We start from the raw sequence: 27829 nt of genomic DNA on the forward strand, positions 1-27829 counted from the left end.
AAATGTTCTTTTTTTTTTTTTTTTCCTTTCAAATTCTAAATGTAAAGACTCAACTAAAACCAGATTCTACAGCATTCTACGGAAATACACAGCCGTCAGTCACTCTGGGGTCGTAGGTTGGACAGGGGCTTGATACAGAAAGGCTGTGTGTCTTACAAAGGCCAAAAGGTCATGCTACCAGGAGATCAACGTCAACAGCAAAGAGTCCGTGAAGCAGTCTGTAGAGAGAGAGATAAGGGGGTCCAGGCTGACCATCGTCTTTGATTTTAAAAACCAACCAACCAACAAACAAAAACAGAAACCCTAGAATGTTTTTAATAATGTCAGGGGAGGGCAAGGTGGGGCCGCACTGCAACAGGGATCAAGAACCCCAGGGGACACTGGGACACTGTCACCCCACAGGCCCCTGACTCAGGTCAGGCCTCCATATCCGGCCCTCCCTGCTCCCTATGAGGAGAGCCCTTCTCCAGGGGGCTGGCTTCAACTTCGCAGGCGGGTGTCAGCCATGTTCAGTGTCCCCTCCCCTCAGCTGCTTCTAGAAAGCAGGCCAAGTCTCCATTCTCCGACTCTCGCCTTATTAACATGAATAAAGAAAACTCAGGAGACAGTGGATTGGTCGGAGCAACGATTCTTCTAAATTCTTGAGATTAACAACCACCGCCACCCGAAAGGGAAGCATCCTTAGTTTTTCTGTTGTTGGGAGTATAGGGCGGGGAGATGTCTAGGGTGTTGGCCATTTTTTGAAGGGCTTTGGAATTTGCACAGGAGCAGGACAGAACTGAGAACACAGCCTCAGCGGGCAGAGGCAGAGAAGCCAGACTAACGCCAGGCCTTTCTTTGCCCTCCCCCTGCTCACAGAAATGGGTCTCCGAGTAAAATCACGTGGCTGTTCTGAAAAGGATGGACTCCCAAGTCAGGACCCCATCATGACGTGTGTGCGTGCGTACGTGTGAGAGCGTGTGCACGCGTTCACGTGCCTGTTCACGTGCTGTCCCAGAAAACCCCTGATCATCTATGTGGTCAGTTCTGTCCGAAGCTCGCTCTAATACAAACTAAAAAGAATTTTTTAATATATATCTGTATATATATAAGGTCTTGTTATACCTTTTTAAAGTTTATTTACCAACTTGCATTTGTTAGTGGTGTGTGTGTGTGTGTGTGTGTGTGTGTGTGTATACGCGCAAGCTTTTCTGTGAGTGCCGGAATCATTACCAAATAGGTTGCTATACAGGACAAGAGGTCAGTACAAGCCGCAGCCCCGGAGGTTGTTGGCAATGATGATGTCGGTGACAGCGTCGAATACCACCTGGATATTATTCGTGTCTGTGGCACAAGTCATGTGACAATAAATTTCTTTGTTGGGTGAGCGGTTTTTGCTTTCAAATTGTGCTTGGATGTAGGCGGCCGCGTCCTCATAGGTGTTGGGGCCTGCAACAAGACAGAAGAGGCCGGAGGCCCCGGTGAGCGCCGTGGTGGTGCAGGCGGGGATCTAGGGCAGAGAGCTGTGTCGCGGGTTCAAGGCAGGGTCCTTACCCCAAGGCGTGGCCGCATTTTATGTTAAAGACTGCGTGTCAGTTTAGCATTTGCCTGGCTCTTGCCTCGTTAAGGCCATTTACTGTTTTCACACTAGGTCTACCCAGGAGCCCTGCAGGGGTGAAGGCCACGGGCCACCTCTTTTGATCTCTGGATGAGCACACCGGGGCTGGGGCCCCGGGGCCGCCCTTCACGACACTCACCCGTGGACTAAACCAGTCCTGCTGCTTCTGCCAAACAAGACAGTGCAGTCTGATGGAAGGGTCCCCCGGAGGGGGGTGACCCAGGGCTCCCGGTGTCCCGGCCTTGCCTCCTTTCTCCAGGGCTTCCTCTCCCGAGAGGAAGATGCGGGGCTGGGAAGTGGGAGCAGTGGTATCCCCCGGGTGGGAAGTTTAGGGGGCTTGCAGTGTGTAGCTGGCCCCCACGGCCCTCCACGAGCCCATGGCCATCCCCTTGATCCTGGCTGGGGCCTGGCGGAGGTTTCTGCGGATAACCTAAGGGCAGGTTTCCATCCAGCTACGACCCAAACCTTTGTGGCTCCACCCTGTAGACAGTTGTCAATTACCATGAAATGGGGACCAACACAGAACTGCCTAAAGCCCGTTAAAGGAAGATGCCCCGTTTCCATCAGCGCAGCTAGGATCTGGCCAGCATGGAAATGATCCGAATATTATGTTGAGGGTGTGGGATGAGACCTCCCCCTGCCCTGGACCGCCCTGCCCCATTCTTCAGCTGTGGGGGTGATGGGAGTGTGAATCAGAGGGGCAAGCTGGGGCTTGGATGTCGTGTAGCCAGGTTAGCAAGTAGAAGGGGTCAGAGGTAAGGGGGTGGGGATGTTTCAGAGGTGGGGGTCAGGGCAGAGACCCCTCCTCAACCCCATTATTGGTGGGGCACCAAAGGCAAAAGTGCCCTGAGTGGCGCGGCTGTAGTGAAGACGTCAAGTCAGTGGCTCCAGGGTGGACCCCGTCAAGGAGCTTCCTGCCCCGAGAGTGCCCAGGCAGAGCGCCCCTGGAGGTGAGACCCCAGGGGGGCCCCGTCCTGATGGTGGGGACGCCCCGCCGTGGCTTCTATGGCATCTGCTGAGTCGGTACCCTGGCAGAGTCGGCCCCTCCCTTCCTTCCAGCTTGTTTTATGTCCCACAGGCCTTGGCACCTCATGGCGCCACTGCATCAGTGACCATTTGTCATCCATCATGGTGGCATTTGAACTCAAACTGGAGTCGTCCGGAGGCCCTGGAAAACTCAAATGTTTCTGGATTCCAGAGACTGGCTTTCTCTGGGGGAGCCCTGCGCTCCACAGCACCAAGGCTGACCACGCCTCAGGCTGCGTCCCAGATTGGGGTCCCACGGGGCGGGCCCCTGGGGGCAAGGGAGGAGAGTCTTAGGGTCACGCCTGCCCCTCAGGAAGGTAGCACTGGCCCAAGAAGGCCTGCTGGGGCTTGTGGCCGAAGCCTGCTCTTGGCAGACGCTGCTGCTTTCTCTCTCGCAGCCTCAGCTACGGTCCCTCAGGACAGATTCAAGTCTTTAGAAAGTTGTGGTGACCCCCTCGACACCGGGCAGCCTGGGGCTGGGCCCTTCCGGTTTGTCCCATGCCTGCCCCCCCCCCCCCGCCCCCAGACTCCCTCTAGCCTCCATGGCCCATTCCCCCTTTCTCGGTTTTCATCCTCTGAATAGCACTAACTGGTAGCGGCAAGGAGGCTTGGCGTGCGGCTCTGCTCCATCCACCTGCATGGCCGCCTTATGCGGTAGGCATTCTTGTTACCTACTATGGTGCCCAGATGAAAGGCGGGGCACAGGTGACTGACTTGCCCAAAGTTGCAGGTGGTCCGGCTCCAGAGGCTGCCGGGGACTCAGCCTGCACCCTGCCTACAGGAGCCTGCGCCCCTCCCCTCCCCATGCACCCTGGGCTGGGCCGGGCCGGGCTGGGCAGTGCGGTGCGGGGCATCAGTGAGGAGGCAGGCTGTGCTCCGAACAAGCTGATGGGCCCTCCTCCCCACACAAGGGCGAGGGCTGACTCTTTCTTGTAGTAGAGGTGGATGGAGGGGCAGGCATCCATCTCTTCTGGAATCTGGCTCGGTTTGGGGAGCTGGATAGCCCTGGGAGGTGAGTCCATACCCTTATCTCTCTCCAGGGTTGTCAGTTCGTGGGTTCCTGGTGGAGCCAGCTTGTGACACATCCCCCTCTCTTGTACCCCAGGGGCCTCTAGAAGCTTCCCAGGGTCCGGAGGGACGACGGCTGGGCCCTGCTATGCCATCAGCACTGCTCCAGCCCGTAGCAGCCCAGAGCTCGGCCATCCTACAGCAGCCGCGCTCCCTCTGCTGCTAGGGACAGCCCGACACCTCGCCACCCTTCCAGAAGAGCTTCGTGGGGATCTGTGATGCCTCCTCCTGGGAGCCCAAAGAGAGAGAAGGTGTGCTCCCCAGAGAGGGCGGAAGAAGGCAGGCAGGGGTGGAGGCAGCTTGCGGAGAGCTGGAGTGCTTTGATTTGGGGAAAGGGCCAAGGGCATAGGAAGTGGGGGACAGCAGGTAAGGGGGAGGGGACAGAGAGGGGACGGCTGTGGTGGGGGAGGGGTGGAAGGCCCTAGCTGGGCACAGTGCACCCAAGCACGTAGGGGCTGAAAAGAAGCTCAGGCCCCCTCCCAGGCCACATGTCCACCCTTTCTAATTCATGGCAAGGTGCTGTATGGCCCAGAAGCCTCCCAGCGCAGGGGGAAATGGAGGCCACTGGTGAGACTGGGGAAGGCAGGACAGCTTTCCTAGAGGGTAAGCACAAGATGAAAGGGGAAGCCCATGGACCTGTCCTGCCTCCTGATTCCTGCCAAGTGGCCCTCATGTCACATGGGGGCAATACAAATGGGTCAGGTGGGTCCATCTCCCACCACGCCCAGGGCTCTGTCCCGGGAAAGCCAAACCGGCTCCCTCCCTGCTGGGTTTCTCTGCATCCCTGCCCGACTGGGGCAGAGGTGCCCACGTGCCAGCACCAGCTGGCCAGGCAGCCTGTCCCCGAGCCACGGGCACCCGGGCTCTGGTTTGTGGCTCTGGAAAAGCCCAGGTCTCTGGCGGAGGCGGGGCCTCCCCGACACCCACCTGTGTATTCAGGAAAGCAGATGGTCAAAGGTGACTTCTTGATCTTCTCACCAAAGAGATCTTTCTTGTTGAGGAAGAGAATGATGGAGGTATCGATGAAGAACTTGTTGTTACAGATGGAGTCGAAGAGCATGAGAGACTCGTGCATGCGGTTCTGTAGCCCCAGGCGGGGGAAAGAGAGGCAGACAGACAGCGGGAGGGACAGACATGGAGACAGGGAAAGAGAAGAAGAGAATTAGGTTTGAGAGAAAAGAATGGGGCTGCTTGGCAGCTCAGGTGGGGCTCCTGTGCCTTCACGGCTCCTCGGAAGGCGATGGTAGGACTGTGACCTGTCACAGCACGGGGCTGCTGGGTTCCGCGTTCAGGGCACTCGACACCATCACCTCGGGGCAGAGACCGGACTGGGAACAGCCATGGCTCCCCAGGTGAGGCTGAGGACAGGGCAACATGGACTGTCCCCATTGCACAGTGCCCAGCCATGGAAGGGTCTCCCTGCATGGGTGGGTATGTGTTGGTGGGGGGAGGCGGTGCCAGACTGGAGCCCAAGAGCTGGGCCTCGGCACTTCCTGTCCAGATCTTTCTCTGGGGCCCAGTCTGTGGGTTGAGATGCCCTCTGGGAGTGGTGAGTGACTCTACACCCCTCCTGTGAGTGGAGGGGAGGTCATGCCAGGCTCCCGCCAGCATCCTGGGGGGCCTCCTCTCTGGGGAGATGCTCCTGCCCAGACTGCTTCCCGAGGTGGGGGGTTCTGGGGGACCGTACTTCCTCTGGCTGGATCAGACTCAGCCATGTCCGACCCCGCAAGGAGTCTGAAGCAATGCAGACACGAAGTACTGCCTTGCACACAGATGGCCACTTAGCAGGTGAGTGATTGCCGTGGGCACCCCAAATACAGCAGAACCCGAGTAGCCTTTTGCCTCAGGCAAGGACTGACTTGCGTGCGCAGGACTGAGCACACGGGCTTGGGCCATGTTTCTTGGTAATGCAGGGGAGCAGGTGTCTCTGTGAGAGAAGCCATTTCCTCACGGGAAGGTGGTTCCTCCAGGAAACGAAGGTCGTTTCTCCCTACGACCCTGTCCTAGCCCTGGAAACTTCTCCATTCCACACTCAGCTCCATGGTAATTCCAGGCTACACTGTCCCTCCGTCATATGAAGACTGAAACAAATCATCGCAGAGAGGTGGCGTGGGCATCACTGGGCATTATTCCGCGGAGGCCGAGTGAGCAGTAAGAGCTGAGTAAGTTCATTTGCCAGGGCCCCTTCCTCTATCAGAGCAGAAGAGGGTGAGGAAAGATGGCAGAGTGACGACCGTGGCTCACTGGGCCCCACCCTGCCAGCACCCAGTCCAGCACATCCCCTGCCTTGTGTTATTTAGCCTCACTAAGCATGAGGGGACAATGAGAGGTGACAGCTGGAGCCCAGAAGAGCAGAGACGTGTACCCAGCTCTGGGCCAGATCTAGAGCTTACGAAACACAATGGTTCATCCAGCCAATGTGGGCTGCCTACGGCCCTTAGAGGAACAACGGGTAAGAGGGTCACGACCAGCTCTGTGCGTCTTTGGCCGCTCTCCCGTGTCTGCACTATTATGCCAGTGACCTGCAAGGGCCTCAGCCCCAAGCCCTGTTGGCCCTCCGTGGCCCCTCAGGAGCCTGCAGACAACTGGCATGGATTCACTACCGCCTCTAGGAGCTGCGGTGAACGGCCTAGTCCTTCTCTCTGCTGGACCAGTTAACACCTATGACCTCGTCAGCCTCCTGGCCTCATCCGGCACATTCCACTCTCAGCCCCCCAAAGTCGGCCTGTCACGTGCACAGTCGCACTCAGAGGGGCTGTCGCCACGGGGCCTGTTCAGAGGACGGGCGGAGGTTGCGTGAACGGAGGCTCCCTGCTGAGGGCTGGGGATGCTCAGGCTCAATGCCTCACCTCCGACGGCAGAGTAGGGACGCTCCACGACGCAAGGACTCAGTAGGAAAAGGCCTCCCACCACACAGAGCTGCCTGGTCCCACAGCGGCTCAAGCAAGAGCCAGAAGCGCGCAGCCAGAGACCCCACTGCACAGCCGACGTCCCGAGCATTGTTTGGACCTTCAGACCCACGGGGATGCAGTGGGGACACATGCTGGAGGACTCCCAGGATCGGAAGGGATTCCCAGAGTGACCTGAGCCGAGGAGGGACTGTGTCTGTTCGCAGGAGCGCAGGGGCCGCGTGGGCCCCGGGGCTCCACAGGGCAGAGGCTCAGCCCTCCCACGGCCTCTGGCCGGGGCTGCAGAGCGGCCGCACACACCCGCGCTCTGCCCAGCAGCACGGACTGGATGCGCCTCTGCTGGGCTGCGACGGGGCGGCAGGAAGAGCCAGCTCGAGTCCTGCTCTCTGAGAGCTCACAGTCTAGTTGAGGGGACAGTGCACATGCACCGCAGAGGTCTGTGGTCTGGAGAGGCACAGTCCGACCCGGTTTTGTGGGGAAGGTCTTGGAGTGAGCCTTGGAAGAGGGCTGATCCAGAAGACTCTGGGAGAGCAGTGAGGTGGGGAGGCGCCGGCACTGAGCCCCCCTCCCCACGTGCACGACCGACTGCCGTCCCTCCGCACACTGACCGGAGCCCAGCACCACGGAGCCAGGAGCCCTGCTAGTCCTTAGAAGCTGGAGAAAACAGACGCTGCGTGCGGTACACTCAAAGGAAGACAGTACCACTCGAGGAAAGAGCAAGAAGCCAGGGACCACGGCCGGGCGACAGCCACCCACTCCTGTCCACGCTCACCTTCCTGTCTCTCCCCAGCCCCCACCGGCCACAGGCCCGGCTGCTGGGTCCCCCAGGGCGGTGGGGTGGCCGGCCCCAAGCACACTGGGACAGGAAGGTGGGCTCACGACAATCCCAAGAGGTCAGCAGGGTCAGGCCAGTTGCCCAGAATCCTTCCGCCTCCAGTCGAGTGCGCTCCTTTGCCAGGCGGCCCACGGCCCTGGCCCTGGGACCGGACCTGTGCAGGGCCCGAGGACACGTGTCATGTGGGTGCACCTGGGGGAAGCTCCTTGGGCACTGACACAACACACCACACTTGGCACTAGAAAAAGCTGGCACTTTTTATTAACGGCAGGTGACTAATAAATACATTACGGTAGCCAATAAATTATTACAATAACTAGAGATTTATTAAACCAACAAGTCACTCTTCTTACAAAATTACAGTTAATATGGGGGTGGGCGGCGGATGCAGGGTTGGGAGGGGGGACCGCTGTACTCAGAGGGACAGCAGCACCCGGGCTCCCCCTGCCTGGGTAGGGGCGGGTGGGGAGGAGGCAGAAGATGAGCAGGAGTGAGTGAGGCCAGGTGGAGAGAGGAGGGGTGTCAAGAAGGGAGGCGGGAGTCAGGAAAAACTTGCAGAATCAACCCCTGGGGGATGACTGTAAACGCTCTCGCTCTCAGTGGGGGCTCACGCTGGCGGAGGAAAGGCCTGGCTGGAGGGCTGCCCTGCTGGGGGCCTGCGTGGGGAGGACCCTGCCGCTGCTGCCCGCCCTGGGGGAGACTCACTGATGCCCAGCGCAGTGGCGGAGGGCATGGGTGTCCTGGCTCCCACAGTGGGGCGTGGAGCCGGGCTGGGCTCTGCCACTACACCTGGGTATTTGGTGCACACGGCTATGGGCCCTCAGCTCTGCTGGGGCTGGAGGGGAGAGGAAGGGCCTGGGCACCTGGCGTCTAAGGCCTCCATGGAAGATGGCCACGGAACCCAGAATGTCACAGCTGATGGCGAGAGACGCAGAGCTGTGCTTTTGGCTCAGGTGGCAGGGCGGAGCCCACACCCTCCTCAGGCCAGAGGCCACAGACTCAGCTGAGCCCCAACCTGGGCCTCATGCACAGCTCCCTCCAGTCAGGTTGAGCCCCGGGAAACCTCAGTTCTCAGCCGGAAGGCCCAGACTTGGCTTTTGGGAGGGCAGTCGGTGCAGAGCACAGAACTCGCCCACAGGCATCTAAACGGCAGGCACAATTTTCATGGATTTGGCAAAGGCGCCCCTCCTAGAAATCCAGTTTCCCCTCAGCCTGCTAAACTAGAGCCAGTCACAGAGTTTAAGGCATGGTCCTTTTGGGGACACGCACCCCCACCTCGCGCCATGTCTGGGGTCTCACTCACAACATCGTCCCCTTACATCCACACCCACGACGGAGCCAGAACTCATCTGTCACCCTCAGGCATCCCTCCCCATGCTGAAGCCACTAGAAACGGCGTAGATGGGAGACGCAGTGGACAAGGAGGGCACTTTGTGCTGGATGCCCTCTCCTCGTGGGCTTCCATTAGACAGCCGAGCACCCCACGCAGGCTGGGGTGGGACAGCGAGAGCACTACAGGCAGCGGCAGGGCAGCCCAGGGCACAGAAGGACAGGAAGGCCCCTCCAGCCTCCCGGTGCCACAGAGGAGGGCAGGGGCAGCTGGCAGGAGAACCCTGGGCCCGCAGGGCCAGTGACTTCCACCTCCAGGGCGATGGCCTTAGAGGTAGCGCTGGCCAAGCATCCTTCCTCTTGGTGGCTGCTTTTGAGTCTGGGGTCACGGGGCAGAGTTAGGGGCACAGCAGATCACTTCCAAGGTGCGGTGATGCTGGGAAATAACTGCCATGTGTTCGCTGTCGGACAATGAGACAAGGCCTCATTGGCCTTGGCTGCTCATGGTAGGCCTGTCCTGTGCCACGACCCAGCACCTGGTGCAAGGTCCAGCACATGGCGAGGCAGGCAAAGCCGCAGTGGGCCTGGGCTGGTGGGGGCTGGTCCCTGTGGCCTGGCTGCCTGCTGACTTCCCACAGGGACGGGGCAGCAGTAGGTGTCCCGGGCGAGGGGTACGGCTCACCAGTGGCACCCATCCGGGCAGGCACCTGGCACTAGGGAGGATGCCCTGGGCTTCCCGTGCACCACCCAGAGCTCTGTGCCTGCTGGAACCACGAAGCCCAGAGCTGTGGGCACGAGGCTCTTCCAGGCTCTGGGGCAGCTCAGGGGCTATAGTGGGAGTCCAGGAACAAAGTTCAGAGTGGAGGCCAGAGGCTTCTTAAAGGGCAGCCCTCTCTGCTACCATGGGCACATCTGACCCCTAGGACAGACGGCCATACAAGCACACCAGGCCAGCCTGGGGTGGTGGCTGGTGGCATTAGCCCACTGGAGGCTCCTGGGTGTAAGGGAGAGGTATGTTGATTGCCCGAGGCCAGCCAGGGCCTGGGTTACCAAAACAAGGCACCCCACCCCTTTCTGGTTGGAAATCTCTGCAGCAAAGCCCCTCCAGGGCGTTCGAGGATTCTCTCTCCAGAGAAGGGGGAGTGGGTAGGTGTCTGAGGCAGCCTGGGCCCCTCAGGATGGTGCTCCCATCCGTCTTTCCTCCTCTGACCCTGAGGGCTGGCGGGACCCCAACAGCTTTGGACAAACTGTTTTCTTCACCGAGACAGAAGGAAGCTGGGGTATTGGCCGCAGGGGCCACATCAACACCTCCCCTGGGCCTCCTCGACCTCAGAACACAGTGCCTGAGGGGCCCCACTTGGCCTCGCTGGCTTGAGCGGGATTCACAGTGAACTTGAAAAGGAAAAGCACACCTACTCACATTCTGGAGCAGCTTCCAGAGACCCAGGTGAGGGGAGAAAGTGAAAGGGTCATCCTTGAGCCTGCAAGCATTGGGGGTGACGCCCCCATCCCAGTCAACACCAGAGCTACTTCCCCTCAGCCTCCCCTCCCCTGCCGCGTCCCACCTCCTCCATGACCTCCTTCCGGGCGCGGCACTCGACCCCTGCGACCATCGACCACGTGCCTTTGCAAGAAGTCTCAGAAGCATTTCCAGACCTACCGAGGAGCCAGGGATGGGGGTTCCCCAGAAGGCAGTGGGAACCTCCAAGGTGTGCAAGGAAGGATGGTCCAGAGAAGAAGGGGCTTGTGCCTGGGGGCTGAGATCCAGGCCGAAGGAGGAGGGAGGCACTGGCTGCAGCCTGAGCCCCGGGACCCACGCGTGGTTGGGCTGGTCCCACCCTGGCTTTTACTGACGGAGCTGCACTCGACCAGAAAGACCCCTGGAGAAGTTGAGCAGTGGCCCCCGCGGCCCCCACCCCAGCCAGCACCCTGTCCCCAGAGCCACCCCCACATGGGAGGAGACCCTGGGACTTTGAGTATGAGTCACCAAGTGCAGTGCATGCCCATTCTGGACTAAAGGGGGACCTGGGCCCCCACACCCCTCTCCCCAGGACACAACACTCAGAGATGAAGCGGAGGCCAGTGGTGCGGGCACTCGGCACCCCCACCCAGCCCACGGGTTACCACGCCTTCTGATGTCTGGGGGAGGGGCGGCTGGCGGAGGGGGCTTCCTCCTTCCTCCTCAGTGCCAGTGGCTGGCGCTTCTTGGTCAAGTGCAGAGAGTGGTCTGTGAGGTGACGGAGCTCTGGTCCTGGGGGAGGGGCAGGGCGGCAGTCCAGGCAGGGAGGCGGGCAGCTGGTCGGCGAGGCTAGGGCTCAGTAGAGGCCGCAGCCCCGCAGGTTTTTGGCGATGATGACGTCCGTCACGGCGTCAAAGACAAACTGGATGTTGTTGGTGTCGGTGGCGCAGGTGACGTGGGTGTAGATCTCCTTGTGGGCGGACTTGTTCTTGCTCTCGTACTGGGCCTGGATGTAAGCCACGGCCTCCGTGAAGGCACTGGGGCCTGCAGGAGAGAGCAGGTGCGGGGCTGGTGAGGCGAGGCCACCACCAGGGTGTCCCTGAGGCCCAGGGCCTCCTGGTGACAAAGCCTGAGGGCAAAACCTGACTGGGGGAGGCTGACAGCTCAGCTAGGTCACCAGGGGGCCACGAAATCAAGCTGGTGGTCCACCTCCAGTTTGAAAATAATGAAGCAGAAGATCAAATCCCACTGTGCCTCGTCCATATTAAGGGTCAGTCCTGTTTAATGAAACTCCTGTTTTCCTTCTAAATCTGTACCCACTGACTCCTGATGCAAATGTTCTTTTGTGCCGTGGGTCCTGCCCAGAGCAGGTGGGCCCAAGGTCCTCCCCAGGTCACCTCCTATGGCCGCTGCTGGACGCCAGTGAGCTACCTGGGCCTCCTCCCTCTTCCTCCTCACCCTTCCCCTTTATCACAGTCACCACCTGGGACTCACAAGTGCCTGACGCTGCCACCTTCCCGGGGACTGCCACACTGCTCTTCCCAGGTGAGCCCGGGAGAGCGGCTGCTGTCTGGGGAGAAACAGAATGGGGCTCCCCGCTTTGCACTGAGGCCCCCACAGGCTCCGGGAGTCTGGGCCCAGGCAGGGTAGGGCGGCCGCGGCCGACTGAGGGCAGGTAGGCAGTGGGGCTGGATCTTGGAGCCACGGTGCTAGGCTAGGGTGGCTGCTGTACGGACTGGCCTGACCTAGAAGGAGGCCCCAGCCCCTCAGGCACATGGGCACGTGGGCCTGGCCTTGAGGGTCTACCGGACCACAGCTCCTTCTGCAGTCTGGGCTGGAGGTGAGGGAGAGCGTCTCTGGGACCTAAAGATAGTAACTCAGGCCTCCTCAGCCCCAGACCAGCCTCGGGGACGGACCCATCCCGCCTGCTTCCACTTTACCACAGGCCACAGCCCAGGTCACCTAGGGCAGGATCCACAGATCCCCAACTTAGGGCTAAGAGAAGGCTGACTGCTGGGCATGAGGGCATTGCCCATCTTTGGGTGCATGCCACTGGGGGCCTGGCCTCGAGGAAGGGAGAGACAGTGCTGCTTGCCCGGCCCCAGGTCATGACCCCCACATCTGCTCTCAGGGAGGTGGGGGTTCCCCTGACACATCTGCCTTGGTGGGACCCTGCCCTTGCCCTGTGCTTTCCAGGCCAGGGGCTGGTCAGGCCAGAAAGCCCACTTCTCCATCCACTCACCCCCTGGTCAGGCCCTGGCCATCTGGAAGAGCCAGTGGGCACTTGGGCCATGCTGGCCAACTTTGCTGGGGCCTTGGTCACACTGTCTTCCCCGGCTGCTCGTACGCCCCAGTTAGCTGAGCCACGGCAACGCTAGCAGGTGGCTCTGACAGCCTTGGCCCCTCTGCCGGGAGGCCAGGCTCTCTGCTGCTTGCAGGACTCCGTCACAGCCAACGGGCCATTTGCGTCTTCTAACTGCCCCCTGGGAGGTGCTCTTACGGCACCTGTCGGTTATCATCACCATTGTGATGTTCAGTGAGCACTTACTATGTCCACGCTAAGCTCTCCATGCTCATTACCTCACTCTGTCCACGTGGCAAGTCTGGAGGGAGGGGGGCACAGTCACAGTGATTATCCCCATCTCACAGACGGGCATGTGGAAGCTCCCAGAAGTTATCTAACCTGCTATGAGTGGCAGGGCTGGGCATGAGCCTCAGGCTGCCTGATGGGAAAAGCCCCAGCTTTCAACCCTCTCATCATCCCGCTGTTGCTACCTCACCAACAATCTGTGTTTACAGATGACCAAGCGGCGCCTCCAAGAGGCAGCGGAGCCAGGACTGTAGGCCCTGTTTCCCACCCCTCCCCCCAGGAGGCCCCACGGGCGGCCCAGCGGCCAGGCCTGCCTCACTGCAGCACACTCCAGGGGCTGGGAGCCCCATCTTTTGTGCTGAGTTCTTCCTCCCAGGATCTGGGGTGTCCTCAGAGCACAGGAGAGGTGGACCGGGCTTGGCAGGGCGGGGGGTGGGGGACTCCTCAGGCACTAGCGTGGCCAGAAGCGGGCTGTCCCTGCCTGGGTGCGGGGACTCTACCTGTGTATTCAGGGAAGCAGATGGTTAGCGGGGACTTCTTGATCTTCTCTTCAAATATGTCCTTCTTGTTAAGAAACAAGATGATGGACGTGTCTGTGAACCATTTGTTGTTACAGATGCTGTCGAAAAGCTTCAGGGACTCGTGCATGCGGTTCTGCAACAGAGCGAAGAGGCAAGTGAGGGCTGGCGGTGCCAGGGGCCCTGACTCGCCGCGGCCACCAACAGCGGAACAAGCGAAGGAGAGGCCCACCAGCGTGGCTGAACGCACCACCGAGGGACAGAGACGGGGGACGCACAGGACACACGGGACGCGGTCCCTATTTCATTCCACACGCAGACAGGCTGGGGCAGAGCAGGGCGGGCAGGGTGAGGAATGCTGTCCCCTCTCCCCCAGGAGGGCCGCCGTTGGCTGGGCAGCGAAGGCCCTGGAGGGGCTCCGGCTCGAGGACAGGACATGCACCATGCACGCAGGGGCAGCACCGCCATCCAACACGTCTACACGGAACCACGGGCCATGCAGATTTCTCTACCGGGGTCTCATTCGGTTTCACCAGCGGGGGTGGGAGGGTGCACACATTCCGGTGGGAAACATTAACCGAGGTCTGAGAGATCCTCGAATTAATCCAGAGTTGGAAGCAGCCACCAGGGGGACAGCGTCTAGGGGGTGATCTTGCTGTGGCCTTGGCGCGGTTGGGGGATGGGGTTGGTGGGCTGGGAGGTGGCTGGGCCAGGGGCAGCTCTGGGGGAGCTCGTTGTTGGGGCTGGTTTCTCAGTAGAGCGGCCAGAAGAACCCCAAGAAGAAACCCAGCAAAACAGAGTAAAACAGAAAGGAAGATAAAAACCCAGAAGAACACAGGAAAGAAAGAGAGAAAAATTGAAATATTGGTTCGACCAGTCTCGGGGCCAGGAGGTCAAGACCAGCCCATCCGGAGGCCTCTAAGCAGGCTGGCCTAGGCCACGGTGCCGGCCACGGTGCCCGGGGACTGGAGATGGAAGGCGAGGGTGGGCGGGGAAGGCACTCACAGCAAAGTCACCCAGCGGCGCCCTGACAACCTGGTGCTTTCAACTCTTAGCTGATGGTTTCGCTTGGAGGGAGGCGCTTCATACCTGCCCAGCTTGGAGGCTCTCTCAGAATCTGCTCATGGTTTTGGCCTTGGTTTGGCAAGTTAAGGCCCTGCAGGCAGTGGTGATGGTAGTGACAGTGAAGAAATGGTGGCAGGCTGAGGCCCAAGGCCGCTGGAGCCACGGGCCTGAGGTAGGAGGCCAGGATGTGACCCTCAGGGTGCTGGGGTGCAGTGGACAGGGCAGCCTGGCCGGCGGGTGGCCAGCCTCCAGGAGCTGCCTCCAGACACCTGTCCTGACAGTCCCAACTTCTGCCCCAGCCGGGGGGGACGTGCAGGCTGATCCCAGAGGAAGTCTGAGGACCAAGGACTGGTCAGCAGAGCCTAGCTTTTGCCTCCCAGGGGCCGAGCATCCGTGTCTCCAGCTTGTCCTTCAGCCATGACCTTGGACGGAGTGCTGATGATGGCCATCTACCGCATGCAGAGTCCTGAGTGCAGGTGTTCTTGTGGCTCTGCGTGCGGTGGGTCCCACGGCTGCCCGCCAGGCTGCTCTGCCACCGCGGCCACTTTACGAAAGAGGAAGTGGAGAGGCTGCCCACGCTGGCCCCGTGGCAGAGGCAGGGCCGGACCCTGGACCACGCCTGTCTGGCTCCCCGGCCGCCAGATGCTGCCAAGTCCCGGACACACAGATGTTGCTTAGTCCTATAGCGATGGTATAGTTCCTGCTGCCCCCCACCGCCCCCGGCAATGAGCCGCCTTGTGAGCTGTTGTCATGTTGGGGACCCCATTCCTGGAGGGGCTGCTGCTCTGCCCAGGAGGTAGGGGCAGCCTGCTGTGGGGAGCAAACGGCCCCAGGGAAAGCCCATTCCTGGCCTTGGCTCCTCTAAGGTCCTGGGCTTCAGCCCTTATGAAGAAGGGCAGGGGAAATGGGGCAGGAAGAAAGAGGAGGGAGAGTGGGAGAGGGACAGTAAAGGCAAGAAGAGAAGGAAGGTGCAGGGGTCTATGGGGAGAGCTCCCCGGGGGGGGTGCTCCGCTCAGCAGCAGGGCTGAACCAGGTGGGCAGACCGGGAGGGCTACCGAGCACAGAGCCTGGCGGCTGCCCGGCCCCAAAGGCCCAAGAGCTTGGGGCCCTGTAGCTCTCGGACCCTTTGCTTCTGCCTGACGCATGAGAGGTCCCAGCCCCATGGCTGTGGAGCCTGGGAGTTGGGTTTGAGTTGCGGGCAGCCTTGGGAGGGCAGGCTGCAGGAGACAGGGGCCCCTCTGCCCTCCAGCTCTCTCCTTTCTTTAAAACCCGTGGCTGGGTTAGCATCAGGTTCCCTGCACAGCCCTGCTTCTTACTCCTGGGCGTTGGAGGAAGGACGGACAAGCCAAGTGGAGCCCAGGCCACGTGGGTGGCCAACCGGATGGTGACTGGCAGCTCCAGAAGCACAGAGGCAGGCGGCGGAACAGTGAGAGATGTGCCAGGGCCGTCCCTGAGCAGGGACGCCCTGTGGGGCCGGCCACCAACAGACCCCAGGCGGCGTGGCGGCCAGCGAGTTCGGGTCCAAGCACAGCCCAGGGTGTGTGTCCCCCCTGCCCCGCCCAGCTCCAGTGATTTGAGGCGCCACAGCCGCCGAGGCTCCTGAGAACGACCACGTTACCAGAAAGAGCTCACAGCCAAGGCCCCAGGGACCTCACCTCTGGACAAGCCAGGGCTTAGGGGGCTTTGCTGAAACCCAATTAAGGGGTGCAGCTGGCCCCAAGAGGAAGGGCGATGTGGACACACCACATGTGGATCACTCACCCCGCCAACAGCTCCAGCCCCAGCCTTTGAAAGCCTCACTGCTGTGCCCGTCCCTCCCCGCAGCCCGTAGCCCATCGGATCTGCGCTGTGGCACCAGCAGACCAGGACTACAGGGAAACACACCCAGAGAGGAGACAGCCTTGCTCAAGGCCCTACCCGAGATGACAAACTGCCTCAAATGCTCATCGCCGACTCTGAGAGGCTCCGGGGCCCAGGGTCAGTGCGCACTGCCCACAGAAGGAGCTGACACACGCCAAGGACCCCGTGACCCCCAAGAGGTGCCACAGGCTTGTGTCCGGGGACCCTGTGGGTGCACCACGCCAACACCTGGCTTCCCTTGCAGGCTCTGCAGACGGGCCCGCTGCTCGGGGGACACCCTCATTTTGGGGACAGTCACCAGTGACAATACAACCACCAGCTCAGTGCTGCCGTGCCAGAAACGGTTCCAAGTATTTCACGCGCGCACTCTCATTCTCTAGCCAACGGCCCCCAACGTAGGTACTATTGTTACCCCACTGTGACAGATAATAGTAACCGAGGCGGGGCGGGGGGTGCCTGAATGTGGCAACAAACCAGGAGCAGAGGCCCAGATCAGGCAGCACCTCTCTCCATCTGCAGGTGAGGACTCCCTTTGAAGCCAGCTTGGTGTCCTCCAAGGCCCCAGACTGAGGGCGACCCACGGAGCCCAGGCGGGAACCAGGGCAGAGGGGTGCTAACCGGCGTGCCGCGGGCTCTGCCCTCCCGCTGCCTGCCCCACACCTCTCCTGGCAGCACCAAAGGGAGGGCTGTCGGGGCAAAGAGCTGCTATTTCTGTCTTACATACATTCTTGCTTGACTGCAACCTTGATTTCTTTTAGGATTTGCTTAATTTTGTTCTGGCCGATGGCCTTGGTGACTCCGCTGTGTTTACTGAAGAGGCACTAACTGCCTGAGTCCCAGAGGCCGCAGAGGTGTCTATCATCGAGCTGCACACAGCTCCTGAGCTGGGGCGGGCTGCGGCCACCTCCCCTGCATTGGCGGCAGGGGCGTCTGCCCAGGAGAGGGAGCGGCTGGCCCTGCCCCAGCGCCCATGGGGCCCGCGGGGCAGAGCGCAGCTGGGCCCCTCAGAACCTCCACAGGCCGGATGGGCCTGGGGCCACTCACCGTGGTCTCGTCTTCATGGAGCACCTGGTCATAGCCGCTGAGCGCGACGCAGAAGATAATGGCTGTGACGTCCTCGAAGCAGTGGATCCACTTCTTGCGTTCAGATCGCTGGCCCCCGACGTCGAACAGCCTGGTGGGGAGATGGGAGCCGTCTGTGAGTGGTGGGCGGTGGGCCCCAGGCAGGTGAGGGGAGGCCCTGTCGAGCCCCGAGCCTGCCGAGGAGCCCCACTTCAGGTGCTGACGGGCAGGCCACGGCCGTCCGTCCTGTGACTCGGTTGTGCTCGCATGCGGGGGCTCGAACACCCGCCCCTGCACCTCGAGAACTGTCCTGAGGGGTACGGCTCAGCTGCCCCCAGGAGACGCCTCTGCGGGTCCTCCTGTCAGGCAGCATGCACACCCTGTGCCTGGCCTTCCGAGTGTGTCTGCTCACGTCTGCGGTCTGGGCAAACTCCAAACCAAGCAAGCGGGGACTGTCACCTGTTGTGTAGAGGGAAAGGGAGGCCACACAGGGTTAAGTGCCCCTGGCCCTGGTGAGAGCCGGCACGGTAGAGCTGGGGTCTGACCAACATGTGTCCACAAAGTGCCACCCCTCCCCATCAGATGACTGCCTGCCTCTCCGCCTCCTGGCCTCTCTTCTGTCCCACCAACACCCAGAAACCACATCTGGAAGGTAGAAGGGGGCAAGACAGGGACTCCTAGGCCTCAGTGTGTGGCGGTTACCCTGGGGCGGGGGGAGACACGCCTCTCGAGGGGGCCCCTGTTCTGATGGTGCTCTGAAGGCCCTGGACTTGAGTTCTGTTCTGTGCTTGCTCTGAGGCCTGTTTCCCCACATGTACTCAGAGACGGCGGGTCAGCTAATCTCTAAGCCCCTTCTAGCTCTGAGATAATCTGGGTCCTCGGGGTCTCACAGATTTTCTTGGGCTTATCCATCCTCATCCCCTCCCCCTCCTCATAAGGAGGCCTTTGAGGGGCTATGTCCTCCTCAGAAGTCACCCAGGGACAGGACTATCATCCTTTGTCTATTCAAATCCTCTCTGCTCCTTGGAGGCTCACTCTAGAACGCTGCCTCTTCCAGGAAGCTTCCCTGTTCATCCCAGCCCCCGAACTTGGACACACAGACAGGCCCTTTCTCATATCTACTGTCTGTCCCAACTGGAAAGCTCCCTAAGGCGGGGCGATAACTGGGTGTTCCAGACAAGACAAGGCGGAGAGGCTGGTGGCTCCCATCTGTCACAGTGTCCTCGCCAGGGTTTGGGAGGCTCCCCGGGCCTCACCTGAAGTGGAGGTTCTTGAATGTGAAGTGGGTTTCCACGATGCCAGTGGTTTTGACCCTGGTTCGGAGGATATCCTGCTCGGTGGGCTGGTAGTCGGCGGCCCCAATCCGATCCAGGCTGTCCAGGTAGCTGGGGACGGCAACACACAGGGGCCCTGGAACAAGCCAGCCCAGCCCTGGCCAGCGCCCCCTGGGGGCCGGCCATGGAAGCGACGGCACCCCCTCATCCAGGCCCACGTTGGGGGTGCCATTGGAGCAGCAGAAGCTTAAGTCCTGGCCTCACATTCTCAAAGAGCTTCTCGCTGAGTCAGGGGCTGTGTGTGCAGTTCCAGATGCATTTAGAGAAGGTCAGACTCTTACATGAGACTGTTTTAATGCTGTTTTGTCATCTATCTTCATCTTAAAATCATAGTGGCCGATAGTTACGTTCGACCCTTTATATGTGTGACCATGTTTCATCCTTAGTTTTCCTGAGTTAAAAGTACCATTTTATAGATTAGAAAACAAAGGGTCAACAGGGCTAAGTACCCGGCCCAGCTGTGTGCCCTGGCTCAAAGGCAGACATCTAGCTCCTGGTCTATCTCTTAACAGTATTCTAGAGTGCTTCCAGAAGGCCCTCTGGGCATCTGCCCACCTTTCCACACTTGCTTACAGTCTACCAGGGCATCCACCCACCTTCCTATTGGTGCCCTTGGACGGGAGGCTCAGAGGTCACACAGTGGACCCACGTCTTTGGCATCAGGGCTCTCTTTTCCTATCACCACCAGACCAGGCCTTTGCATTTTACCCATCCCAGCCGAGCACCCAGTAGGGCTTTGGGGGCATGTATGGGTTAGGTCTGAACCCAAAGCGGGGTGGGAGCCAGAAAACCAGGAATGTGGGAGGTGGGCCAGATCTGACGGGCCATTCAGTGACTCACAGGGTTGGCTGAGTCACCCACCCCTTGGTGGGGGAAGAAGCACACACAGCCCACAAGGCAGGAGCCCCCAGGGTCCGAGGGACACAGGACAATGTGGGGTGGCAGGTTGCCTGTGGAGAACTGTCCTCCATTAACACCAGCCCTTGGATGCATGGGGAGCAGCTCTTTGGCTTGAGGATGTTCATGGGGCTGAAAGGTGGGGTGGCTTTACCAGTGAGGGTTTCCACTGGTAAACCAATAATCCAGGCCTGCCTCAAATCCTTGTGAGGATTTTTCCTAAGGAACCAAAACTGAATGGTGGGCGCCCAGGCATAGGAGGAGTAAGCTTGAAGTCACACCACAGCTAGGATTTGAGCCTGGGTGTTCCTGACCCCAGATACCGTGCTCTCCTCTGTGGAAGGAGCCTCCGGGAGGCTCTGGCGGCCTCGGCGTCTCCTTGCCAGGCCCCTGGGGGTGTCTGGGCTCTGGGCTCAGCCTGGAGGAGCTCCTCCTGGCCCTTCCCAATTCTCCTAAGCCCTCTGGGCACAGCCCTCCCCCCACTTCCACTGCCTCTGCTCAGGACCCATGCTGGTCTTGAAATGACCCTCGTTCTGTTGTCTCCAGCTGGACACCAGGGCTTGCAAGACGCCCCCATCCCAGCCGGAAAACCTCCTTTAGATAGAAAAGCTGGCCCTCCGTCCCTCCGTGCTGGCCGAGTCTCGCACAGGGAGATGGCCAAGGGAGAGGCCTGCTGTATATGCCCCCTACCTGCTGTCCTGGGTGGGGGGAGACCAGCAACAGGACCAGCACGGTCCCTGCCTTCCTGGAGCCTGGTGCGCACGCGCATGGGAGATAATGAGCAGCTAAGTAAGACCTAGAACATGTCGGGAGGAAAGACTCAGGCAGCTGGTAAGGGGGAGGTCTGTGGAGGGCCGCTGGCGGACAGAGGGTGGCTGGGGAAGGCAGGATGATCCTGGAGTGCAGGCTCAGGGAGCCGGCAGTGCAGACGCCATCTTGCAGTGGAGGAGAGCCTGGGATGCAGACACCGGACAGGGGTGGTGAGGGCCGCGGGACCGGAGTGGGGAGACGGAGGCAAGGGTGGGGCACAGCGGGTAGGCCCGTCAAGTGACTGTAGGCACTTGGGCTTTCACTCTGAGTAGGACGGGAAGCTTCTGTCGAAGAGCCTTGGACTAGTGGCTCTGCTGCCATGAGGAGAGCAGATCAGGAGGGAGACGTAGGGACACCTGTCGGGAGGTCCTTGAAGCCCCGCAGGTGAGGGGCAGCTGTGCACAGGCCTGGGGGTGGGTGGGGCATGGGACGCAGAGCCCATTAAAGCCACCTCCTCGTGGTGTAAGGGGGCTGCACCTGGTGGGAGGAAGCGCAGAGGCAGAGCAGGTCTGGGGTGGGTGGGAGCCAGGAGTCAGCCGGCATGTATGAATTTGAGATGTGCTGAGATGTCCCAACGGACACCAAGTAGGCAGAACTCAGGAAGGGGGCGGGGCTGGTGACAAATGGGAGTGTCCTCTGGGTGTGTGACGAATTCAGGGCAACGAGGCTGGAGATCACCCAGGCATGCTGCATAGACTGGAAGAGGTTCAAGGACTCCAGCGAGGGCACAGGCAGGAAGCGGGGAGGTGGCTGGGGAGGAAGCCTGAGGAAGCCTCCCTGGGGGTGGGCACTGTGGGGTGGGGGACTCAAGGAGGGGGTTCCAGGAGGCCATCAAGAGCCTGAGCGGTCTCAGTGGGGGTGCAGGAGCAAAGCCTGAGGGGTGGGCTCCGGAGGAGAGAGAGAGAGGAGAAAAACAGCCCTAACCAAACCATGGAACTGGCTTGTACAGCCCCTGCTCGGACGCGTGCTCAGGTTTCTGGGCTTCTGGGGCCCATCTCAGGATCATTCGGAGGGGCAAGGGGAGAGCCTGCCCAGTGTCACAGGGAGACACTGAGGGCCCGCCCAGGAGCCTGGCTGCACCGGCCCTGGTGTCCTCACCTGCGAATGAGGTGACCGGCTGGGGAACCTAGTGACGGGCTCTGGGCCTTGGGGAGCCACTCCCATAGTCCCCCTGGGATTGGGCCCTGAGACGGCCCAGTGGGGCCCCCTCCCTCTCTGTCACCAAAAATGTACTGTTAACTATTTTCATACATGGCACCCAGGATTCTTTCGGAAAAGGAGACCTGGCTCCTACAGCCACAAGAGCAAAGCCACAGCCTGACCAGGAAGCATTTAGGCCCTTCCCAACCTGGGGCGCCCCCTGCCCTTTCTTGCCCTGTCGCTGTTCCACAGACAGACACGCAGAGAGAAGAAGGCTGATGTCCTTGGCTGACTTGGGGAGTTGACAAACACTGACTCAAGCTGCTTATTTAAAGTAATAAAAATAACCACCAGGAGATCCCCAAATAATGCCCTAACTAGCAAAAACCTGGTGGTGAAAGCGGGGAAGAGACTTGGAAGACAGGCAGGTTGGAGGGTCAGGTTTGCCTGGACGACACTGGGACAAAGAAATGGAAATAGTTAAAAGGTCGGGGGAAGGGGCGCCCGGGTGGCTCAGTCAGTTAAGTGTCCGACTTCGACTCAGGTCATGATCTCATGGTTCGTGAGTTCGAGCCCTGTGTCGGGTTCTGTGCTGAGAGCCCGCTCAGAGCCTGGAGCCTGCTTCAGATTCTGTGTCTCCCCCTCTCTCTGCCCCTACCCTGCTCACACTCTGTCTCTGTCTCTCTCTCAAAAATAAACATTAAAAATTTTTTTTAAAAAGTTGGAGGGGGACAGGTTTGGGAGAATTTACTATTATTTTTATATCTCTCTATACTGTTACACATTTTTTTTGCAACAAATTCCCGTTATAATTAAATGGACAATTAAGTGGAGAACACCAATTTGATGCCCTCAAGGGCACCTGGGGGGTGGGAAGGCCCTGGACTTGGGTCCAGCAGGGGCAGGGAAGGGGAGAAGGAAGCAGCACTGCCTCCCCACTGTAACGGTCTAGGGGTAAGGCCCGGATCCACTGGAGGAGTGCTTTGAGTGTGCACAAGGCGCTGTGGACCCAAACCCCTGGGCTCACACCCCGGCCCACCAATGTGTCCCTGGGGGCTCATCGGGCCTGGGGTCTGGGTCACTACCACCTGGGGCTCACAGGACCTAGCACTTACCCGGTAGACAGCCTAAGTGTGCAGAAATGGGAGATGCTCTGGCCTTACTCATGTCCTTAGTTGGGCCAACAAATGTGGCCCACTGTCCACTGGCAGCTGCCATTTTTGGGGCCCCGGCTTCTGCTACGTCACCCGGGCTTCTGTCTCAGCACTACTGACATTTGGGGCCAGATGCTTCCTCGCTGTGGAGGGCGGTGCACTGTGCGGTGTTTGCCGGCACCCCTGGCCTCTGCCCACTAGATGCCAGTACTGCCACCTTCGTCAGAACCAGACATTGCCAACGGTCTCCTGGGGGCAGAGTGGTCCTGGTGGAGCTGCTGGGGTGAGGATGGCCGAACAGGTCAGTGAGGCTCCCACTGGTAAGCCGGGCACAAGACTGCAAGAGTGGGGTGTCATCCCAACATCTCCAGGATGGAAGACATGCTCCCAACCAGGGCGGACCATTCCCAGGGGTATGGTGCCTCTGATCTAGGGAACAAGGTCACGAAACCTCACAGGAGCCTGAGTGACAAAGCTGTTGTCATAGGAAGAGCCCCCCCCCCCCCCCCCCCCCCCCCCCCCCCCCCCCCCCCCCCCCCCCCGCCCCCCCCCCCCCCCCCAGTCCTCCCCAGGCCACTTTCTCGGCCTCTCCTGTCTTCCCCTTCCAGCGCTCTCTGGCTGTCACTGAGCCTCCTCCCTCTCCTTCCCTTCCCTTCTCTCTTCTCTCCTTTCCTTCCCCATATTTAGTGATAACACACTATGTGTTCGGTTATTTCCTTATTTTTAATTTTAATGATAGTGGACTGGAAAGTTAATTTTCTCTAAAATGAAACAACAAAATGGCATCATGGGGATTATTTTCTGCCTACATGGCTCTTGATCTGTACTTATGGGGTCGGGGCTTCTCCAGAGGGGAAAGGTGGTCATTAGCCTAAACACCTTCCTTCTGGAGTGCCAGGCCCTGCCCTCCGGGAGCCTGTGGTTAGCGGTCCCTTGTGTCCTTCACCTCCCCAGCCTCGTCCTCATCCAGGGGTTGGGAGAAGCCCTTTCCCACTGCTTCCTGACGCCTCTCCTGACCCCCAAGGCCGAACATCTCATGGCCGTTCTGCCCCCAGCCACAGACCCGTCCCTGCCCCCCTGTCCCCATCCCCATCCCCTTCCCCTTCCACGCCCGCATCAGCGGCCTGCTGGTGGCCTCCCCATGCCTGAGACACTCACTATTTGGCGGAATCGTTGAGCTGATACTCCCGAGACCTGTTGAAGCATTCCTGGATTCCTGAGTCACCCCACAGCCGCATCATGGCCGAGAGCAGTTCTGCAGAGAAGGGCTCGGTGTCTTCCATCCGACTCACCACGTCACACACCATCTTGGCGTCAGCCTGTGAGGGGAGAGGAGTGGTGGTTCAGAGGCTTCGGTGGGGTCAGAGCCCCGGCCGGGCACCTGCCAGGGCATCGAGACGACGGCTCAGCCCTCCACCTGCTCAGGCGAAGCGGGCCACTAGACCCAGTCTGGACACAGTCAGGTCTCCGAGGGCCTTCAGGGCCCTCTGTCACAGGGACATTCTAATCCGGTATGCCCAGCCACGCCCCCCGCAGCCCGAGTGTTTTCTGTGGGCAGGAGGGCAGTGGTCGGGGCCCTGTTCTCCGCCCTCCAGCTCAATCAGGGCAGCGCTACTTTTCATCTATCGTGAAAACTGGGGTTCTGCAGAGTATTCATTTTGGGGGGGGGATCAATGTTCTTGACTAATGTAATTTTCTCTCCTTCTTACCCAGATGGAGCAAAGTCCCTAGAACTGGGCAAATCAGGGACATTTTGGTGACCTGAGAATTCCCGTTAGCTGGGGCCCTGGGGCAGCCGTACCTTGAGGAGACCATCAACACCATCAACATTCAGTGTCAAGAGCTTAGGCCCTGGGCTGGCCCAAAGCTAAAACTTAATTTGATTAATTTTTAGTTACTTATTTGCCGTTGACCTGGGGGCAAAAGAGGCCTAGACTCGGTTAAAGGAGGGAAGGGTTCACCCTTTCTCTGCCTCTCTCCCTTTCTTCCTTGGTCTCAGAGGCTGTCATTTGCGTCAGGCGTAAACGTGGCGACCGAGACTGCTGGAAATGCACCAAAGTACTCATCTGCGATACCAAACAGGGTTGCCATTTTCAAGGACGATGATCAACCACGTGTAACACCATAACCAGGAAGGTAGTGGTCTCGGAAGAGTCGGAGGTTCTCGGAGAAGCCCCGGGACCTCACCATCGCCAGTACCGCACACACACGTGTAGCATCTAACAGTTTACAAAGGACACTCCGGGCACACACACTCTTTGCTCAGAATTTCACGAGCACCTCATGAAGGAATGACAGGAGACTGCATTAATGGGCCTGGGTCTTCACCCCTGCCCGTGGGCATGCCCTGTGCCTTGTGTCTTTGTGTTCCCCGCCCCCTGTGCCTGACTGAGGGACATGGCCCAGCCCTTCAGAGGCCTTGCGTGGTCCCGCCTGTCCTCCACGCCATCGCGAACACGCCCAGGCTCTCCCAGTCATCCCAGGAAGAGGATGAGGGATGCACGGAGCTCGGCTGAGCCGCCCTGGGGTCTCTGATCCCCAGCTGAACCCCTGCGCCACGAAAAGAAAGAATTGCCCTTGTAAGTGACTGAGTTAGGGAAAGTTTGTTAGTACTGCTGTGCCGATAACTAGTCACTGTGTTACTAATCCCATTTATAGGTCAGGAAACTGAGGACCAGAGAGGGGCAGGCACTCACCTAAGCTCACAAGAGGAAGTGCCAGAGCTGGGACTCAAGATCAGGAGTGTCCGACCCCGAGGCCAGCCTCTGTGAGGAGGCCCGCACGTGCCGAGCACAGTTGCTGACTGATTGTAGTGCCTCTGATGGCAATTGGTGCCTGGCACGGGGGCCACACCAAGGGTGACAGGCTTTACCCAGAAAGGTCTGTGACAGGGCCTTGCTCAGATCCCTCTCTTGACCCAACAGCAGGAGACAGCCACCACGTGGTCCCTCTGGCCTGCGATACCCCAGAGGGCTCGGAGGAACAGCTCTGCCTCGTGGCCGCTGCCTGCCCCGGGTCCCTCACTCTTAGTAGGTGTTGTAGCGGCCCGGCACTGGGGGGCGTCCCAGAGGTGGGAGAGAGATGCGGCTGGGAGAGCCGGGCCAGGCAAGGAGCCGGTGTGGCCGCATGCTGCACCCCTCGTGTTCAGAAGCCTACAGTCCCCCGGGGCCCAGGCCAGCCTCTCATGTAGGGCATGGGCCTAGGAAGGCAGGTGTGGGAAGCTAAGGCCAGGAAGGGGTGAGGGGCGGCTGGCGGGCACAGGCCCTGCTCTGGGCTGGTTCTTTCCTTGGGACTTTTCAGTAGGGCAAGCCTAAGGGGACGTGCTCCCCAGAGTCAGTGGCATCACCAAGACCCGTGTCCCACTCCCAGAGAAGCCCCTACGCATGAAGCTACTGGAAAGAAACGGGCAAGTGCCATGGTGTTCAGGCCCCCCATCTTCTCTGCAGCCCGGCCCCTCACACGTCCCAGGCCCCAGACAAGACATAGCACACTGGGAGAGGTCGGTCCAGGGAGCTGGGTGGGTGCAGGTCAGAGTGGGCCCTGCTGTATCCACCTGGGCCGGGCAGCCGGTGTCAGCACCCCGCGCCCCCTCTTCCAGCTGCCTTCCCCCCAGCTTCAGCATGCCCAGGCTGCAGCCCACGGGGAGGCCACGCCCTTGCTGGGGGCTGGGAGTGGGGTGCCCCAGGCCTGCCATATCCCTGACCTCCTGGGTTTTCTGGTGTCAGGCTTTCTATTGATGGACATGGTAATCATCATGAGCCCATCAGTCTACTCTCAAATCTTTTCACCACCCAGTCCTCCAACTGAGCTAGAGGAAACCCAGACTACGTCACCCGTGGCATGTAGTTCAAGGAGTGAGGGAAACTGCTGGAAATCTCCCTTGGGGTGGGAGGGACACAAAGCAAATGAGGCTAGCACCTGTCCACTGCGTGGCCGACAAAAGGTTCTGCATACAAGGTACACGGGGCCAAAGGCTTCTGTGGAGACTTTCCAGAACTGAGTGGTGCCGCCAGGCAGCTATTGACGCATCAGAGGGCCGTCTACTGCAGAAGGTGGATGGGAAAGTTCTGGGGGCTGCCTACCCTGGGAGGCAGGCTGCAGGTGGCCTGCCGGCGAGCAGCCCAAGCCACAGCGCCGGCCCAGCTCCAGCTCCCTGGGGTCCCGTCCCAAAGACCCCAACCTTCGGATTCCCGAGTCACCCAGGGTGGACACGGAGGGCTGACCACTAAGAGAGGCGGGGCCGTGTTGGACAGGAGCCTCTGCAGCATCTGAGCCTCCCCCGGGGCATCGGCCTGGAGGGCTGGCCTCGGGGCCTGGGTGACGGGCACGCCAGGCCGGCAGTGACTCGGGCAGGGAGGGTGAGCAGGGGCTCTGCCTCCACCGGGGGCTAAAAACAGGCCTATGACCCAGGGGCCCGCGTGCTGATGCCGCTGCCGAGTCCTGGGCGCCCTTGGGACATCTCGGTTTCCCTCAGCGCCCCAGGCGCTGTCCTAGCTGTGACATGTGGCTGGCCTGGCCTGAGTGTGTACCCCACCTTCATGGCTTCTGCCCGATCCGTGAGAAAGGAGCCGGGGTGGGGTGGGGGTCGTGCTGGCTGAGAGACACCCTCGGACCCGAGTGCCCTGGAGCTGTATGCCGGCTCACGGCGAGGTGAAGTCTATGAACCAGGACTACTCTGTCCCCACCTGTGACCCCGGGGAGTGCAGCGCAGTGCATAGCTTGGGGAAGGCTGGACCCGACGGTTTGCTGGGGGGTCTCCAAGGAACAGCGCAGGGGCCGGGGCCATCCTCCCGGCCTCTGCTCATCGCTGCAGTGTGGTGGGGGGCGGGGGGGAGTCCTGTGCTGGTGGCACCCCCAGCCTGCACTTGCTGTCCCTCTCGGGTCCCCCCCAGCTCAGGTCTGGCACCGCCACCGGCCCAGCTGCTCAGACTCAGCCAGGTGTCACCCTTGGTTCCGCTGCTGCCCTTCCATGTCCTGCGTCCCGCTGGCTTTTCCGTCAGAGCTGTTTTCAGTCAGACCTCGTCTCGCCGTGTCCTCACGCACCTGAACCTCCCTGGGTCCCGGCCAGCACCGGCTTTCTCCTCCCAGCTGCCCTCAGTCCCCTCCCAAGCGCTCCCTGCCTCCCTCTCCTCTCTCTAGTCCGTCCCTCACACGGCAGCCAGCAGGAGGCCGTTCG

The 27829-nt window shown here is 60.3% G+C and overlaps 1 protein-coding gene across 2 annotated transcripts in view; it reads right to left on the minus strand.

Moving 5' to 3' along the window:
- GNAO1 (G protein subunit alpha o1) overlaps positions 1 to 27829 on the minus strand; it is a 166541-nt gene continuing 138712 nt past the window's right edge. The window contains exons 4-9 of one of the 2 annotated variants that reach the window (XM_039232634.1): positions 23812 to 23972; positions 18575 to 18703; positions 17301 to 17430; positions 4619 to 4772; positions 1213 to 1428; positions 1 to 218 (exon numbers count right to left, since the gene is read on the minus strand). In XM_039232634.1, the coding sequence (XP_039088565.1) occupies positions 1241 to 1428; positions 4619 to 4772; positions 17301 to 17430; positions 18575 to 18703; positions 23812 to 23972 (762 nt within the window). In that variant the 3' untranslated portion in view covers positions 1 to 218; positions 1213 to 1240. Of the gene's footprint in view, positions 219 to 1212; positions 1429 to 4618; positions 4773 to 10723; positions 11268 to 13313; positions 13468 to 17300; positions 17431 to 18574; positions 18704 to 23811; positions 23973 to 27829 lie in introns of those variants that run through there. The other variant, XM_039232635.1, reaches the window with a different exon arrangement.

Source organism: Hyaena hyaena, unplaced genomic scaffold, assembly GCF_003009895.1.
Source record: "Hyaena hyaena isolate Hyena2069 unplaced genomic scaffold, ASM300989v1 scaffold_68, whole genome shotgun sequence".
NCBI classification, from domain to species: domain Eukaryota; kingdom Metazoa; phylum Chordata; class Mammalia; order Carnivora; family Hyaenidae; genus Hyaena; species Hyaena hyaena.